This window comes from Thalassophryne amazonica, chromosome 5 (assembly GCF_902500255.1).
Source record: "Thalassophryne amazonica chromosome 5, fThaAma1.1, whole genome shotgun sequence".
Classification (NCBI taxonomy): domain Eukaryota; kingdom Metazoa; phylum Chordata; class Actinopteri; order Batrachoidiformes; family Batrachoididae; genus Thalassophryne; species Thalassophryne amazonica.
Genome location: NC_047107.1, coordinates 119,773,544 through 119,792,713, shown reverse-complemented (window position 1 = coordinate 119,792,713; position 19,170 = coordinate 119,773,544). Strand labels below are relative to the sequence as shown.

General features: G+C 40.9%; 1 protein-coding gene across 2 annotated transcripts; it reads right to left on the bottom strand.

Moving 5' to 3' along the window:
- Window positions 1-9,385: 9,385 nt before the first annotated feature.
- paqr3a (progestin and adipoQ receptor family member IIIa) lies at window positions 9,386-18,659 on the bottom strand. 2 transcript variants are annotated; one of them, XM_034171196.1, is made up of 8 exons: window positions 18,509-18,659; window positions 17,055-17,280; window positions 16,653-16,815; window positions 13,820-13,975; window positions 12,247-12,444; window positions 10,392-10,482; window positions 9,961-10,141; window positions 9,386-9,541 (listed from the first exon to the last, which is right to left on the bottom strand). In XM_034171196.1, exons 2-7 carry the CDS (start codon window positions 17,246-17,248, stop codon window positions 9,999-10,001), a joined length of 945 nt encoding a protein of 314 aa, XP_034027087.1. In that variant the 5' UTR covers window positions 17,249-17,280; window positions 18,509-18,659; the 3' UTR covers window positions 9,386-9,541; window positions 9,961-9,998. The 2 variants fall into 2 exon arrangements, with proteins under 2 accessions (XP_034027087.1, XP_034027088.1); XM_034171197.1 differs by having other exon boundaries at window positions 9,978-10,141.
- Between the last annotated feature and the right edge of the window lie 511 nt (window positions 18,660-19,170).

The window sequence follows — 19,170 nt, the reverse complement described above, 5'->3', positions numbered from 1 at the left end:
AGACTTGTACCACGTTTCCTGAAATTCCTCCTTAATATGTAAGAGAAGTTGATTTCACAACGCTTATACCCATTTTGAGATGAACAGAAGGAAGTAAATCACCACGACATAATCCCCCTTCGAGCTTTCGGCCATTGGGAGATAAAAGCTGTCAACAAAACCTGTTTTGTAGAGTTGTAGTCCATGTTGGGTCTTTGTATTTTGCCAGTCGTAGGTTATGTAGAGTAACAAAAAATATTCTCTTCAAAATATACTTCCCAGTATCTCCGCTGTAAACGATAAGGTGCTCGTTAAAATCCATAAAGCAGAATTTAAAACAAAGCTCAGTTTTAAAAGTTAATTTTATTGAGAATGGAGTTTGAACAGTCAGATAATTTTAGCGGATACAAAATGAGTTCAACATGTTGGTGAATAATAAATAAAGAATAACAAAACGTTTCTCATAACACCTTTAAAAATAAACGTCACAAAAAACATTCAAAATGCAAGAACAGACGTTTAACAAGTGAAACTTTTCAGTGTTTTCAAAATAAAACTCTTCCCCCCCAACAAAGATTAGAAAAATACAGATTTACTGTGAAAAACGTTAAATTGACCAATTTAACATGTAAACCAGAACCATTATTTTAATGCCAAAGATTTTTTTTGTTTTTTTTAATACAATCATACTTAAGATTTATCCATCATAATTTAGAATTCGGGTTAATGGTTTCCTAATTCTGATATCCACTGATTGCTTTAAATTTGTAGCGTTTTACTCCTCAATTTTGCCGTTGTCTGTCTGTTGCTCACGTTCTACAAATTCAACAAAACTGTTTAAGCAATGTGAATATTTTCGGAACGTGTTAGCATGGTTTTCATCGAAACCAAATGATCTAGCAGTCAGAGAGTCAAGTATATTGATTGCACGCTAAATTGCTCAAATATGCACATTACATCATCTGACCCCCCCCCCCCCCCCAAAAAAAAAAAAAAAAAAAAAAAAAAAAAAAAAAAAAAAACAGAGCTAATGAAAATCCAGATGACTGGAGAGGTTTGTTTTCCTGTAATGGAAAAAATAATTTGCAGATGTTGATATGGTCTGTGTGCACTTTATGTTCAGACCAGCAGGGGCAGCAGTGAGGGTCTCTTAAAATGTGATAGAAGCATTTATAATTATGTAAAGATCAATCTGTTACTTATGAATGTTATACTATAGAGCACAGGTATTCAACTTGTTACAGAAAGGGCCGGGAGCGTGCAGGCTTTCTTTGCATCCACCCACTCCAACAAGTCATTTCACTGATTAACGTGACTTTGAGCAGATGGAATCAGTTAATCAGTGAAATCACCTGGTGGAGTGGGTGGATGCAAAGAAAATCTGGACCCTCCTGGCCCTTTCTGGAACGAGTTGAATACCCCTGCTCTATAGCGGAATAGAGTATTTTTACATAGAAAAACCCAGAACCCAAAGCAAAAGACTAAGTATTATTGTTTCTTTTGGGCTAAAGTACAAAACCCAAAGAAATTTAAGTGTGGAGACCAAACCAAATCAATTCAAATCAAATGTTGATTTATTGACTGTGAAAGATTAACGACAAGTTTGTTTTTCATTGCAGAGACACCACAAAAGGTATATATATATTTTTAAACACTGCTGTTTTAATAATTTTCTGCATATCGTAAAATGTTTGTTCCGTCATTGAGCTAACTTTAGTGTACACTGCAGAGTTACCGTGTCTCGACCACATTTCAGCCGCTGTGCACGACAGAGTTTGATGAATCTTCCTGGAATAGTTCAGGGTTCTGCATCAAAATTAAAATAAAAGTTTGTGCACATACCATATTTTCTGGAGTAGAAGTTAGGCTTTTTTTCCCCCCCTGTAGGATCACATCTATATTTTGGGATTTTTGTGCACCTTTTATTTATCTCTCATGGACATTAAAGAACTTTACAATTATGACCCCCCATTCACACAGAAAAACACACACACACACCAAAGTCAGGGTGCTGCCGTGCAAGGCGCTCACTACACACAAGGAGCGACTTGGGGATTAAGGACCTTGCCCAAAGGTCCGTGATTTTCCCAGTCTGTCTGGATTTTGAATAAAGGATCCTCTGGTCTGAAGTCCAACACTTAACCACAAGACCATCAGCTCCTCTTTTGTTAATGAAGTTGGGTGGAGGTTATGTTTTCACCCGTTTATTTGCTTGTGGCCAGCAGGGCGCGGGCCAAGCCCCGCTTCTCACCCCAGCCGGACGGACCAGCCCTTCGAGTCAATTCTTGTCCCGAAGTTATGGATCTGTCTTGCCAACTTCCCTGACCCGCCGCATTCCTTTCTGTGTGTAGTTTGCGTGTTGTCCCCATGTTTGCGTAGGTTTCCTCCCACATTTAAAGACACGGAGGTCAGGTGGATAGGAAACATAATTTTCCAGGTCTCCCTTGCAGAAGAGATCTTGATCTCAATGGGACTAACCTGGTTAAATAAAGGTTAAATTAAAATTGTCTACAGCCTGTAACTCACAATTTTTCATATATCATTATGAAACTTTTACAGAGGATCCTGATAGGCATGAACTGATTCAGTTTTCAAGGTCACAGGTCAAAGTCATAAAAAAAAAAAAAAAATCCCTAATTTATTTATTTATTTATTTTATTTTATTTTCATTTTTTTGAAAAATTGACAACTGTCAAAAAAATTTCTTTCGTATTTGCCAGCATTATGTAGGATGATATACTTTATCGGCTGACAAAGTTTGATCCAGATCTGAGTTTGTGACCATTTAAATTTAACATTTAAAACCCCATTTAATGTATATTTTACATTATATCTTAAAAAAACATGCCCCAATCACCCTCATATTTGAAAGTGCGGTGCAGACTGACACTCACTGTCTGACGTTTATTCCGGATTTGATGTGGATTGTATGGACGTTTGAATTTAATATTGAAAACCCCATTTGATGTACAATTTACATTATATCTCAATCAAAAGTGCCTTAGTCACTCATTTTGTGACAATGAGGTGCAAACTGTCACTCTTAATGAACAGACTAAGTTTGATCCTCGTCTGATTCGTATTGCTGATTTAGCGGATATTTGATATTAACACAGAAAAGCCAATTTAGTCTATATTTTGTATTGTATTTTGGTTTATGAAAAACCACTTCTTACAGGACTTTGACCTTAAATTTTTTTTCTAAGATAAAAATTTGTGGAATTGGAAACTAGTGTTGGTGGAGGTTTGCGCTGTAGTTTTGTTTGTTGTTTGCATCTAAAAACATTTTTTAAAAAAAACAGTAGTGTTTTGTTTTTTGTTAGTTCCCCTCCAGCAGATCCCGAGCAGCCGGGAAAGCAGGCCGACTGGGTGACTGTGAGGAGGAAGCGTAGTTCTAAACAGAAGCCCCGTGTACACCGCCAACCCGTTCACATTTCTAACCGTTTTCCCCCACTCGGCGACACACCCGCCGAGGAACAAACTCTGGTTATTGGGGACTCTGTTTTGAGAAATGTGAAGTTAGCGACACCAGCAACCATTGTCAATTGTCTTTCGGGGGCCAGAGCAGGCGACATCGAAGGAAATTTTAAACTGCTGGCTAAGGCTAAGCTTAAATTTGGTAAGATTGTAATTCACGTCGGCAGTAATGACACCTGGTTACGCCAATCGGAGGTCACTAAAATTAACATTGAATCGGTGTCTAACTTTGCAAAAACAATGTCGGACTAGTTTTCTCTGGGCCCCTCCCCAATCGGACCGGGAGTGACATGTTTAGCCGCATGTTCTTGAATTGCTGGCTGTCTGAGTGGTGTCCAAAAAATGAGGTGGGCTTCATAGATAATTGGCAAAGCTTCTGGGGAAAACCTGGTTTTGTTAGGAGAGACGGCATCCATCCCACTTTGGATGGAGCAGCTCTCATTTCTAGAAATCTGGCCAATTTTATTAAATCTTCCAAACCATGACTACCCAGGGTTGGGACCAGGAAGCAGAGTTGTAGTCTTACACACCTCTCTGCAGCTTCTCTCCCCCTGCCATCCCCTCATTACCCCATCCCCGTAGAGACGGTGCCTGCTCCCAGACCACCAATAACCAGCAAAAATCTATTTAAGCATAAAAATTCAAAAAGAAAAAATAACATAGCACCTTCAACTGCACCACAGACTAAAACAGTTAAATGTGGTCTATTAAACATTAGATCTCTCTCTTCTAAGTCCCTGTTAGTAAATGATATAATAACTTATCAACATATTGATTTATTCTGCCTTACAGAAACCTGGTTACAGCAGGATGAATATGTTAGTTTAAATGTGTCAACACCCTCGAGTCACACTAACTGCCAGAACACTCTTAGCATGGGCCGAGGCGGAGGATTAGCAGCAATCTTCCACTCCAGCTTATTAATTAATCAAAAACCCAGACAGAGCTTTAATTCATTTGAAAGCTTGACTCTTAGTCTTGTCCATCCAAATTGGAAGTCCCAAAAACCAGTTTTATTTGTTATCTATCATCCACCTGGTCGTTACTGAGTTTCTCTGTGAATTTTCGGACCTTTTGTCTGACTTAGTGCTTAGCTCAGATAAGATAATTATAGTGGGCGATTTTAACATCCACACAGATGCTGAGAATGACAGTCTCAACACTGCATTTAATCTATTGTTAGACTCGATTGGCTTTACTCAAAATGTAAATGAGTCCACCCACCACTTTAATCATACCTTAGATCTTGTTCTGACTTATGGTATGGAAATTGAAGACTTAACAGTATTCCCTGAAAACCCCCTTCTGTCTGATCATTTTTTAACATTTCCATTTACTCTGATGGACTACCCAGCAGTGGGGAATAAGTTTCATTACAGTAGAAATCTTTCAGAAAGCGCTGTAACTAGGTTTAAGGATATGATTCCTTCTTTATGTTCTCCAATGCCATATACCAACACAGGGCAGAGTAGCTACCTAAACTCTGTGAGTGAGATAGATTATCTCGTCAATAGTTTTACATCCTCATTGAGGACAACTTTGGATGCTGTAGCTCCTCTGAAAAAGAGAGCCTTAAATCAGAAGTGCCTGACTCCGTGGTATAACTCACAAACTTGCAGCTTAAAGCAGATAACCCGTAAGTTGGAGAGGAAATGGCGTCTCACTAATTTAGAAGATCTTCACTTAGCCTGGAAAAAGAGTCTGTTGCTCTATAAAAAAGCCCTCCGTAAAGCTAGGACATCTTACTACTCATCACTTATTGAAGAAAATAAGAACAACCCCAGGTTTCTTTTCAGCACAGTAGCCAGGCTGACAAAGAGTCAGAGCTCTATTGAGCCGAGTATTCCTTTAACTTTAACTAGTAATGACTTCATGACTTTCTTTGCTAATAAAATGTTAACTATTAGAGAAACATTACTCATAACCATCCCAAAGACATATCGTTATCTTTGGCTGCTTTCAGTGATGCCGGTATTTGGTTAGACTCTTTCTCTCCGATTGTTCTGTCTGAGTTATTTTCATTAGTTACTTCCTCCAAACCATCAACATGTCTATTAGACCCCATTCGTACCAGGCTGCTCAAGGAAGCCCTACCATTAATTAATGCTTCCATTTTAAATATGATCAATCTATCTTTATTAGTTGGCTATGTACCACAGGCTTTTAAGGTGGCAGTAATTAAACCATTACTTAAAAAGCCATCACTTGACCCAGCTATCTTAGCTAATTATAGGCCAATCTCCAACCTTCCTTTTCTCTCAAAAATTCTTGAAAGGGTAGTTGTAAAACAGCTAACTGATCATCTGCAGAGGAATGGTCTATTTGAAAAGTTTCAGTCAGGTTTTAGAATTCATCATAGTACAGAACCAGCATTAGTGAAGGTTACAAATGATCTTTTGGCCTCAGACAGTGGACTCATCTCTGTACTTGTCCTGTTAGACCTCAGTGCTGCTTTTGATACTGTTGACCATAAAATTTTAGTACAGAGATTAGAGCATGCCACAGGTATTAAAGGCACTGTGCTGCGGTGGTTTGAATCATATTTATCTAATAGATTACAATTTGTTCATGTAAATGGGGAACCTTCTTCACAGACTAAGGTTAATTATGGAGTTCCATAAGGTTCTGTGCTAGGACCAATTTTATTCACTTTATACATGCTTCCCTTAGGCAGTATTATTAGACAGCATTGCTTAAATTTTCATTGTTACACAGATGATACGCAGCTTTATCTATCCATGAAGCCAGAGGACACACACCAATTAGCTAAACTGCAGGATTGTCTTACAGACATAAAGACATGGATGACCTCTAATTTCCTGCTTTTAAACTCAGATAAAACTGAAGTTATTGTACTTGGCCCCACAAATCTTAGAAACATGGTGTCTAACCAGATCCTTACTCTGGATGGCATTACCCTGACCTCAAGTAATACTGTGAGAAATCTTGGAGTCATTTTTGATCAGGATATGTCCTTCAATGCGCATATTAAGCAAATACACTCAACAAAAATATAAACGCAACACTTTTGGTTTTGCTCCCATTTTGTATGAGATGAACTCAAAGATCTAAAACTTTTTCCACATACACAATATCACCATTTCCCTCTAATATTGTTCACAAACCAGTCTAAATCTGTGATAGTGAGCACTTCTCCTTTGCTGAGATAAACCATCCCACCTCACAGGTGTGCCATATCAAGATGCTGATTAGACACCATGATTAGTGCACAGGTGTGCTTTAGACTGTCCACAATAAAAGGCCACTCTGAAAGGTGCAGTTTTGTTTTATTGGGGGGGGGATACCAGTCAGTATCTGGTGTGACCACCATTTGCCTCATGCAGTGCAACACATCTCCTTCGCATAAAGTTGAAGAGAACACCTCTCCAACATGCCAAACGCCAGCGAATGTAAGCATTTGCCCACTCAAGTCGGTTACGACGACGAACTGGAGTCAGGTCGAGACCCCGATGAGGACGACGAGCATGCAGATGAGCTTCCCTGAGACGGTTTCTGACAGTTTGTGCAGAAATTCTTTGGTTATGCAAACCGATTGTTTCAGCAGCTGTCCAAGTGGCTGGTCTCAGACGATCTTGGAGGTGAACATGCTGGATGTGGAGGTCCTGGGCTGGTGTGGTTACACGTGGTCTGCTGTTGTGAGGCTGGTTGGATGTACTGCCAAATTCTCTGACACGCCTTTGGAGACAGCTTATGGTAGAGAAATGAACATTCAATACACGAGCAACAGCTCTGGTTGACATTCCTGCTGTCAGCATGCCAATTGCACGCTCCCTCAAATCTTGCGACATCTGTGGCATTGTGCTGTGTGATAAAACTGCACCTTTCAGAGTGGCCTTTTATTGTGGGCAGTCTAAGGCACACCTGTGCACTAATCATGGTGTCTAATCAGCATCTTGATATGGCACACCTGTGAGGTGGGATGGATTATCTCAGCAAAGGAGAAGTGCTCACTATCACAGATTTAGACTGGTTTGTGAACAATATTTGAGGGAAATGGTGATATTGTGTATGTGGAAAAAGTTTTAGATCTTTGAGTTCATCTCATACAAAATGGGAGCAAAACCAAAAGTGTTGCGTTTATATTTTTGTTGAGTATATGTAGGACTGCTTTTTTACATTTGCGTAATATCTCTAAAATTAGAAAGGTCTTGTCTCAGAGTGATGCTGAAAAACTAATTCATGCATTTATTTCCTCTAGGCTGGACTATTGTAATTAATTATCAGGTTGTCCTTAAAGTTCCCTGAAAAGCCTTCAGTTAATTCAAAATGCTGCAGCTAGAGTACTGACGGGGACTAGAAGGAGAGAGCATATCTCACCCATATTGGCCTCTCTTGATTGGCTTCCTGTTAATTCTAGAATAGAATTTAAAATTCTTCTTCTTACTTATAAGGTTTTGAATAATCAGGTCCCATCTTATCTTAGGGACCTCACAGTACCATATCACCCCAACAGAGCGCTTCGCTCTGACTGCAGGCTTACTTGTAGTTCCTAGGGTTTTTAAGAGTAGAATGGGAGGCAGAGCCTTCAGCTTTCAGGCTCCTCTCCTGTGGAACCAGCTCCCAATTCGGATCAGGGAGACAGACACCCTCTCTACTTTTAAGATTAGGCTTAAAACTTTCCTTTTTGCTAAAGCTTATAGTTAGGGCTGGATCAGGTGACCCTGAACCATCCCTTAGTTATGCTGCTATAGACTTAGACTGCTGGGGGGTTGCCATGATGCACTGAGTGTTTCTTACTCTTTTTGCTCTGTATGCACCACTCTGCATTTAATCATTAGTGATCGATCTCTGCTCCCCTCCACAGCATGTCTTTTTCCTGGTTCTCTCCCTCAGCCCCAACCAGTCCCAGCAGAAGACTGCCCCTTCCTGAGCCTGGTTCTGCAGGAGGTTCCTTCCTGTTAAAAGGGAGTTTTTCCTTCCCACTGTCGCCAAGTGCTTGCTCACAGGGAGTCGTTTTGACCGTTGGGGTTTTTCCGTAATTATTGTATGGCTTTTGCCTTACAATATAAAGCGCCTTGGGGCAACTGTTTGTTCTGATTTGGCGCTATATAAATAAAATTGATTTGATTTTTCGACTCCTGGGAGTTGATTGTTGGGGGGGGGTATTAGTCCCCCCAATGTCGTGACATTTTGGGTTGAATCCAGAGAACGCTTTCAGAATTATTATTTACACTGGTGTTTTATGAGCTCTGGACTTGTTACTGTGAAAATTTCATTAAAAACAAACTGACGGCTACAAACTGCCTTCATAATTCAAACTAAAACTTTATTAACACTGATGTATTTGAAGATGCTCAGCCTGAATGTCCTAAAACACATGGCGGGACTGCGCCGCTGTAAAGCTGATTTGATTATTTACTGTAGGGAACAGAACCACAACGAAGCAGAGGAAACATCACGTATTACACCTGAATGTTCAGCGAGCCTCAGGTTGAGAAGCGTCGCTCTAAAATGACACACACATTACACACACACAAAAAAAATTTAAGTGAAAATAAATCAAGAAGAGCCCCGTCATGTTTGTAAATCAGAAAATGCGCGAGCTGGAAACCATCCAATACTGCTGTGCAAAAGTTTTAGGCAGCTGTTCTATAACAAAACACAAACTTTCAAAAATTAAGCATGTGTGTTTTTAAAGAAGTGATCAGATTGATATTGAAAAACTAACCTGAGCTCCATTTGTCTCGTAATCACCCAAAAAAGAAACAATTAAAGACAAACTTTACTCACATCAAATATTTGTTTAGTTTACACACTGGATCTCAATTATGTGTAAAAAAACTTTTTTTTTTTCCCTCTCCAGTGGTCTTCACTTTTACAGCACAAATATCTGAAACATTTGCACAGAAACATTGTTTGTTGTTTGAACTCTTTCAGTGTTTCAGTGTGTCTACAATCACAGCTCTTTTTAAAATGTCACCTCACAGCCAGGAGGTTGCAGGTTCGATTCCCATCTGCGTTCCAGTGACGTGTGAGTCAGGTGATGCTCCCAGGGGGGTCGTCAATGACCCACTTCCTGCCGAAACCCAGTGCATGCTGGGACAGTTTGCAGCCACACTCCACTCTGAACAGAACACAAATCACAATTCATCTGAAATCATCAAAGCAGCTGAGTGATGTCATAAAGCACAAAGGAAGTGTGTTTTTCACTGCCACATTTCCTAATTATGTACTTCAGTTTTTACTGCTAATTTTCATTTAAATGTGAAAGTGGACATGAAAAATTGTTTTTGGGGCAGACACTATGTGACACTATCCTAGAGTGGGCGGGACAAAACAGTTCTATCTCCACCCACTTTGAATTTTAAACGCACGAGTGTTGAGATGTAGAGTCGCCTGCACACAGTGAGTGATGCGTGCTGAAATACACATTTTGTTGTTTCATTTGGCACTTGTAGGCCACCGTATCACTGAAACATCTACTCAGTACGAAGCGTAAACCCGGCAATAACATCCGTCTGTGTGAGGTTTTTTTTTTTTAACCTGCAGCAGCAGCTTACACGTGGTGGGGCTGGTGGCGTTTAGGAGTGTTGGGGGATGTCGGGGCACGGCTGGCTGTGTCTGTACGCCATGATGAAGCCCGACGACTCGTGCCACCAGTAAAACATCAGCACCAGCAGCACGTGCCAAACCTGGTGACTGGAACCCACATAGTTCAGCTGACCTGGACACAAGACACAGGAAAAAAGAAAAAAAAAAAAATCTTATCTGACCTGAACATTCACAAGAGACTGACTTCACGTTTAGACGTCACTGAGTCCAAAGCATTGTATTTTATCAAACTATAAAATGTACCATGGTTCATTAGCAATCCAGTCAACCCAAACTTTCCTTTTTTCAGGAACTGTGACAAAAACATTTCACAACAAATGTCAACCTCTGTTTTTGATGCATAATAATGTGTTGATGTTTACCTGGAAAGTAGCGTTCAGGGACTTTAGAAACATAGAAAACGAAGGCTACCACAGCGAGGAAGTACATCCCCAACACCCGCGGAACAAATGCCTGCAGGAGACAAACGCAGATTAAAGAACACGTCTGAACACGGCGGCTGCAAATGCCTCTGCAGACCGATCAGAAACAAAATCAACAAACAGGATGTTTTTTCATCTTTTCTTGAAAAGTTACACGTCTTAACAAAAAAGGAACAAGAAAAACAAACAAAAAACTTTATTCTTAAAACTGCAACTTTACCCTCAAAATGTTTTCACTTATCAAAAGAGTAGCAAGAGAACTAAAAACAATCTGAAGCTTCACTGTGGAAGTTTGAGTTTCAGTAAGTGCGCCCTCTACTGGACATCCATACTGAATACTGAACATAAATTCACATCCCACACTGTTCATTTTTTTTTTTTTTTTTACACGTGTTAAACGTGTCTGCTGCCTGTACTCATCCTGGGTGCATGCGGGTCGGGGGACTGAACCCCAGTCATGCTTTTCAAGTACTGAACTGGTTTCCGTCTCATACAGAATACGATTTCAAAAGTTTCAACATTTCTCACTAAATTGTAGATAAACTGGTTTTGACTGGTTACAAAATAAACAAAAGCTTAAACAACACATGACTGGATTTCAACCTGCTGCTTGAACAAAAATCATCAACTTCATTTCTTTGGGCTCTGACAAAGTGGCGGGAAATTTATTTTTCCTTTTATGACGGTTTAGAGACTAAAAAGTTAACAGATTAATCAACAACGAAAATAACCTATTGATCAAGCTACAAATATGATGGGAGCTGCTGTGAAACTCTAAACTAGATTAAATAAAGATGCTCGAGTCAAGATGTGTCACTGCCACCAATGGCCAAACAGGGGGCTAGATTTACAGGGTTTAAAGGGTCAGGTTAAGGGCCTTGGGGCATTAAATTTGGGACCTTTGAGAGTCAGGTTTTACGGCCAAACAGGGTCAGATTTAGGGCCTTAGAAAGGGAACTTTAGGGCCACTCAGGGTCAGATTTAGGGCCTTAGAAAGGGAACTTTAGAGCCACTCAGGGTCAGATTTAGGGCCTTAGAAAGGGAACTTTAGAGCCATACAGGGTCAGATTTAGGGTCTTAGAAGGGGAACTTTAGATTGGAGGGTCAGGTTTTATGGCTAGATGAGGGTTAGATTTGAAGGCACTGACTGTTACATTATGTGAGTTAAAGGATGCCAGTAGAGATTGGGAATCAATACCGAAAACGTTCTTGGACAGTCCCCTCTTCCCCAGACAATATTGTTCTGTTAGTGAAATGGACTGCATTTATATAGCGCTTTTCCAAAAGCGCTTTACAATAATGCTTCACATTCACCGCAATGTCAGGGTGCTGCCACGCAAGGCGCCCACTACACACTGGAAGCAACTAGGGGATTAAGAACCCAAGGGCCCTTAATGATTTACCGGTCAGGCTGGGATTTGAACTGAGGATCCTCTGGTCTTAAGCCCAACGCTTTAACCACTAGACCAGGGGTAGGCAACCTGTTCCAGAAAGAGCCATGAGGGTGCAGGTTTTTTTTGCAGCCACTGACTCCACCAGGTGATTTTACTGATTAATATCACTTTGAGCAGATGGAATCAGTTAATCAGTGAAATCACCTGGTGGAGTCACTGGCTGCAAAGAAAACCTGCACCCTCATGGCTCTTTCTGGAACAGGTTGCCTACCCCTGCACTAGACCATCACCTCCCCTGAGATCATGTGGTCTGATACACAGACAGAGACTTGCCTAAATTTATACACATAAGCCAAACTGCGCAATGAGTCGTCACTGAGAACATGGTGATGGACGCTCACCTGGACGAGCTCGGAGCCAAAGCCTCCTGTGATGCAGATCCAGTGGACGGTGAGGACGAGTCCGTACGCTGCCACCGAGCAGAAGACGAGCGAGCGCAGCTGCTTCAACTGCGCGCTGAGGTAATGTGGGTGGATCTGAGCGAAGAACACGGCCAGGATCATGGCCAGAACCGTCACCAGGTAAACCTGTCGCCAGTACTGCAGGGAAGACAAAGGTCAAACCGCAACACGGGTTAAAATAAATAACATCCTGCCATCTTTCACGCGCAGCGTTTCTCAAAACACAAAGTTCAGTATCTGTGAAACGAGGCGCCGTCAATCAGACGCCCACGTTCACACAAACTGGACTCAAATCAGTGACAGCAGAAACGATTAGCGAGTGACCAAGAAATCAGGATTCCAACGGATCGATAAAATGCCAAAGTGTCAAACCCGATGGACCACCTGCAGGACGCAGACTGTGGGACGAGGATGCACAGAAGCTAAAACTTGGTTTTTAGATCATCATCTTTGGTGTTTTGGACTCTAAGCAAACCTCCAGTCATCAGATCTACACTTAACGTTGAAACTTGTGTGCAGTCTGGACGGGCTGCTTCCCGTCCCTTCTGTCCGTCTGTGTGGATGTAGGCCTTCGTCCAGTCACACGTCCTCACGTGATGAGTGCTGCTGAATTTCACAGTGAATAAATTTGCACCAGAAACTCAGCTCTGGTCCGCTTTCGCCAAATTTCTTCCTCTCTCTTCTGCTTTTTTCTCTTTACAGACACCATGTTCTCTCCACCGAGTCCATGTCTCAAAAAATTCTGACAAGAGTTCGACTGGCTAAAAATAAAAAATCCGTTTTGCTGCTTGGACTTGGCTTCCAACAGGAGTGGCGCCGCCCAGAAGCGGAGCCTGAATCTTGGCACGGACCGGGGCCCCCTTCACTGAGACGGCTCCCAGACTTGCGAACGTCATATGGTGGGGAACAGGAGTGACGGACCGCTCCGTGAACGCAGCCATCTGGTTTGGGCTGCAGCAGATTTCAGCTGCGTTCTGGGGGCAAAACAAGCCGTCGCTTCCAACATGCGGGGGAACACGAGGAGTAAGTCATCCAGGCGAATGCTTCAGAAGTTAAAAAAAAAAAAGAAAAAAAGAAGCAGCTATTTGGGGGGAGGTGAACGGGGGAATTAATCTGACCAGTGTCATCAAAAGGCGCTTTCCAAAGTGAGCACGGCAGTGAGGTGTCATATTGTTTATTTATCTGGAACAGCGCGGGATGGGGAGAGGCAGCTAAACTTCAGGTTTGTTCAATTAACGCGTTCCAAAGGCTGCTGACGTCGACTCATTGAGACATTTAACACCCTGAACACACTGCAGAGAGCATCTGAGTCAAATACATTTCAATTCCCTGATGAGAACTATAAAAACAGGAACAAACATTTAAACCAATCAGATTTCAGAACAAATGATATTTAGATACTATGAGGGTGGAGTCAACGCGGTTTGGCGGAAGGTCACATCTTCTCCAGATACGCCGAAAATGTTTTTTGAAGTACCCTGGTACTACCAAACTATGATAAACGGTAACCTACGTTATTGCAGTAGAAGGTGTAGAAGACTCCTGGTACGTAACAGCCCAGGATGCCGATGGAAACTCCGGCGTAGTCGAGCGCCATCCAGCGGCGGCTGGTCTTCTCTGAGCGGTGGCAACAAAAGAGGTGGTAGCCCACCGAGCAAAGCATGCACAGCTGAGGACGAGAAGATAAAAGGACACACACATGATAAACCATTAAAAAATAAATAAAATCTCACAACGTATCACCTTTTCCGCAGGCTGGAAGCTTCGTTTCTAATGGCCACATGGGAATTCCTTACAGGACACAAATTCAACTAACTGGAACTTTGACTGTGGCACACAACACAAGCCATTAAAAACTGAGTTACAGCTGGGGGCTGAAACGATTAGTCAAGTAACTCGAATAATTCGATTAGAAAAATGTTTGAGGCAAATTCTGTGCCTCAAAGATCTGTTTAACGTTGTAGTTCATATGCCAGGCCTGTGTGTGGCGCTGTAACATCCCCACAAAAAAAAACAGAAGAAGACTAGAGCATGCACATTAGCTGTGTAAGAGCTAATCAATGTAGCACCAAAAGCTACAGCTTTGTAACGTGAGGCACAGAGTAAAATAGAGCCTTTTAAGAGAACGACGGTCCACGCTGATCATCTGAAATAGACTGACTGCGTTTAGCTTACAGTGTTTGTCTATTTTTAAAAAACACACGGTTTGGTCCGCTGGCTGTGCTCCACTCTATGTGCCCTTGAAGTCAAGTTTTCATCGACAGGGTGCAGAGCAGATTTATCAGTGATTCCAATTATGACTAAATGAAGTACTATTATTTATTTTCAAAAATGCATGCAGTGCTTCATGTACTGTTTTGAGAACAGAGCGCATTTCCGAAAATAAGTACTAAGTACTTCATGAAGTCATGTGGAGTCAGTTTGGGTCAGTCTGGGTAAATCGTCACACCGCTGTGCTCATGTTCAGGTGCAGCCTGATTGACTGAGGATTACACCGACCGCCTGCGCTTACGGTCCGGTGTCAGGGGAGGGCAGAGCTGAGCTCCTGATGCCGGGAAGGATCCAAAACTTGCAAAGATGTGAAAAAATAAATAATTACCCAGGAAAACAGAAAGGGATACACTAAAATCGACAATCTGCGTGATGGCACAGCGACAGGGAGAGCCCTGATGTTTAAAAACGCAAAAGTACTTTTTATCCAATTACTCGATTAATCGCCAGAATAATCAATAGAATACTCGATTACCAAAATAATCGATAGCTGCAGCCCTAGATACAGCGCAATGCAAATGGTACCTGGTGTGAAAGAGCCTTTTGGTCTCACAAGTCTCACAAGACAGTAACACTGGAAAACGACAGGAACCTGAAGGCTTGGAATTATGTTCACCTGTAAGGACATCGCCATCACCTTATGCATTGTACAGTGACAATAAAGACTATTCTCTAGGGCTGGCCAATTAAGCCAAGATGACGGTCAAATTCACATTGATCTTGTACAATTTTAGGGATATGGACAGAGCTAACAGCAGCCACTCTGAGCACTTTAATCTGAAAATTTATGAACATTTTAGAAAAATGTGTCACCACAGGACAGGTTTTTCAGCAACCAATCAGACTGAGCAATTATAGTCACCCTCACAGAAGGAGAAGGTGGTATTTGTGGTCTCTGTCAACAGTCAGTTGATTTGTCACACAAAATCTATCACAATAGAGAAAAAACCTTATGTGAAAGCAGATTGGACAGAGTCACTAAGTCCCTGCTGAGGGTGAATGCTTTCATCACTGTATGCATTATAAGCAAGTCTTTTGCTATTTATCGTTATCAATCAAATATTTTGTGATTGTCAGCTTTTATTGAACTATTTTAGTAAATTACAAGATGGGTTAACCTGTATCGGTTTGTTAAAGCAGATCTTCAATTTTTTGTGTTTATCAAGTAATCTGAAGTTCAAATAATATGAGTGAACAGAAAGAGAAGTTCTCACGTGAATAAAGGAGATCTCGCAGGAATTCAGTGCGGTCAACACTGAAACGGGAAATGCTAAATGTTAAGTCAACGTTGAATCTGGGAACGCTAAAGTGGGAGGCAGCACGCACCCTGATGGCACATGAGGTCAGTCAGTGATTTAGTGTGTAAATTACATGAAGGTTTTTAGCCATGCTAATGCTACCCAGAAGCATTTACTGAAAAAGAAGTCTGGAGGACCTAAATGACACGGTGAGATGCTGAAAAGCTTCACTTGTTGATGTCCACGACATACGTATACATATTAAACCCTCTGGTTACTTCAGGCATCAGTCATTACACTCTTTAAACTGGCAGCACTGTCAAATTATATATCTTCTTCTCCCCAGAATATGGGCAATAATGATACTACCAAACTAATAAAATATCACTCATCCTGAGGGTTTTAACCACCAATACAGCCACAGTAAACTGGATGAGTCCCGACGCCAATGCGCCAATAGTATTGGGTAGTTGGATTGGATACTGCCTTGTGCAGTTGTACACTTGCAAGTCAGCAGTTTCGACACATTTTAAAACTACACTGATGAAAGTAAAGAGGGCTGTGGTCTCTGCTTTTGCTCTGCAAAACTGAAAGACAGAGTAAAAAAAAAAACTTCGTGAAAACGCCCGCTGTGCGTCAAGGAGTTCATCCAAAAAGTCACAATTCCTGCTCAAACTCTGCTGTTGAGATTTCTGACTAGAATTACACATCGCTACCAGTTACGGAACTCATCATTTCTAAAAGTTCCGTCCATTCTACTAATCGTGTCGAGACTTGGTGAACTAGCACTAGTCCATAGGAAACCTCTGTCCATCTGATCTGTCTGACCATCCCTACCTGGAAGCAGAAGAGTCCTATGGAGTAGATGACATAATCTTCTCTGGAGGCTCCAACCGCCGGCAGCACTGACACCATGTTGTACACACCGAGACAGAAGAAAAGCAGGAAGCCCAGCAGATGGCTCCAGATATTCACAGTCTCATTGGACAGAATAAAGAGGCTGCAGAGGGGAAAAAAACAAACAAACACTAAAGTACAATTTCCAGGCAACAACTGTCAGGTTTTCGTGAAAATCCCTCCTTTCATCTGAAGTATTTGAGGGTTAAACAGAACATGACTACACTGGAGCTTAGATGTTTTCACCTGATCTGATGACTGGAGTTTTAGCAGACATACTTCATTAAGCGACAACCACCAGGACAGATGATAAACGTTTGATGCTCTGCACTCTGAGCTCACCTTTTGATGCACAGTTTGGAGGGCAGGTAGGCTCTGTATCCATCTGTGATGTACGGGTTCTCCCTCAGAAAGACTGGGATCTGTTCGTAGGTGTACAGTCTGATACCACGTGGAACTAGCACCGGCCAGTACTGGTACCCTCCCAGCTCAATGTAGTGCGTCGTCTGGGCGCTCTTCTGGAGCTTCTGAGGCATAGCTGAGCTGCCAGAGTCCACTTTAGTTTGACCTGAAGACATAACATGACATTCATATTAAATCCAACATAAACATGGACATCATTTAGCAGGTGGAATGTTCTACTTTAGCCTCCCTCCAAAAAAGGTTGTGGTTGAGGATAATGGTTTAGGATACGTAACTGCTTCCTTACTGTAGATTAGCAATCCACACATCATTAGCAAATACAAGTATGTAGCCTCACAATCACATGACCTATATTTACCAACGAGAGACGCGTCCGAATAGAATTTCACTACACAAATACGGCTACATACAGATAGTCACTGCCATCACTATGATTATTATTATTAATAATGAGGGTGTGATTTTTCAATATATATGTCGCACAACTGTATATGCTGCAGGACCTTCCAAATTAATTTAAAAAAAGTGATTTACACTCCGGATTATACAGTACATTGTGGCCCTGCAAGAAATTGATGGTAAACAGGCAAAGTACAATTTTTAAAACTGATTATATGTTGGAAATTATAAACTAACAACACCATAATACAAATATGAGTTAGAACCGAAAAATAAAAATACATTAGGCTAAAGAAATTAGACAAAACATAAATCAGACAACGTACATACATACATACACACACATATACATATATATATATATATATATATATATATATATACACACACACACGCTAACAATAAAAAAGGTATTAATAGACATAAACGCAGCACTTACAGACGAAACGCCACAAAATCTTAACTATCGTTAAACACCGATTAAATTTTGTAAAACATGCTTTGACCTCATTAAAACTGTCAGACTATAAACAAATCGTGTTTTATTTTCACGTGAAATACTCCGTTGAGTAAAGAGGCGATATTTCATATTTACTTGCAATCAAATAGCCACCAAAAACAGACTGCTGTTCAAAACCATCATCTTTTAATCGAAGAAGCATCAAATAAAGAAAAGGGGAAAGACTATGAATAAAATTACACTTTTTCAATGAAATGATGAGTTTATTCCCACAGCAAGATGAAACGGGGCGGTGAAAACTCAACGTTTAACTTTTATATTAAAGGCTAATTTATTAAGTATTTCATGCCGAATGTATCCAAACACAAAACTCAGCCATAAAATAAAACAATGAAATCGTTACAAGTTACAGATGACCTACAATAAGAAGTTTAATCATAAATCAGCGGAGTTTAAATCGAGGTTTGTGCCTCTGATTAGCACAAGAGCTAACGCACTAAATAAACAAACTCACCTTTCAATTTTGCACATTTGTACTTTGTGCCATTTTGTGGCTTAGAAAACTGCTGCGCATTCGGATAAAAAAGTAATTATAATTTATAAAACAGCAGAGACTTTCTAAGTCACCACTGACGTCATTACAAGTGGACGTCGACTGATGACGTGTCCGAAGATCGCCTGACTAAAAAGAAGAGGTCCCCAACTTTTTGTTGTTGTTTTGTTACTTAACAACGAAGAACAGCAAAAAACACCATGATAAACACTCAGGGCAAAAAATAAACAAACAAACAAAAAAACCCTCTAACCATTTAAAAGTAGCAAATGAATGAAACAATACAAAAATAAAATAAACAAGAACACAAAGTAACTAAAACCTTTCACAGCATGCTCAGAGGTAATCAGCAGTGTTAAACCTTCATCCCTTCATTACCTTCAAAGTAGTGAGGCAGCTCGATCAGTTCTTTCAATATCACGGTCACAAAAGCTGATCAACACTGATCTTGACTTTAATTGTTTACTGGATGAATAGACATTATTAATGTGTTGAAATGGACTTCCTTAGTTTTTACTTTTGCCGCTGTTCGTTGTAACACATCTCTTGTATTTGTTTGTTTTACATTGTGGTTGCCAGCAACTTGGGGATTAACAACCTTGCCCTTTGCGGTTTTCCCAGCC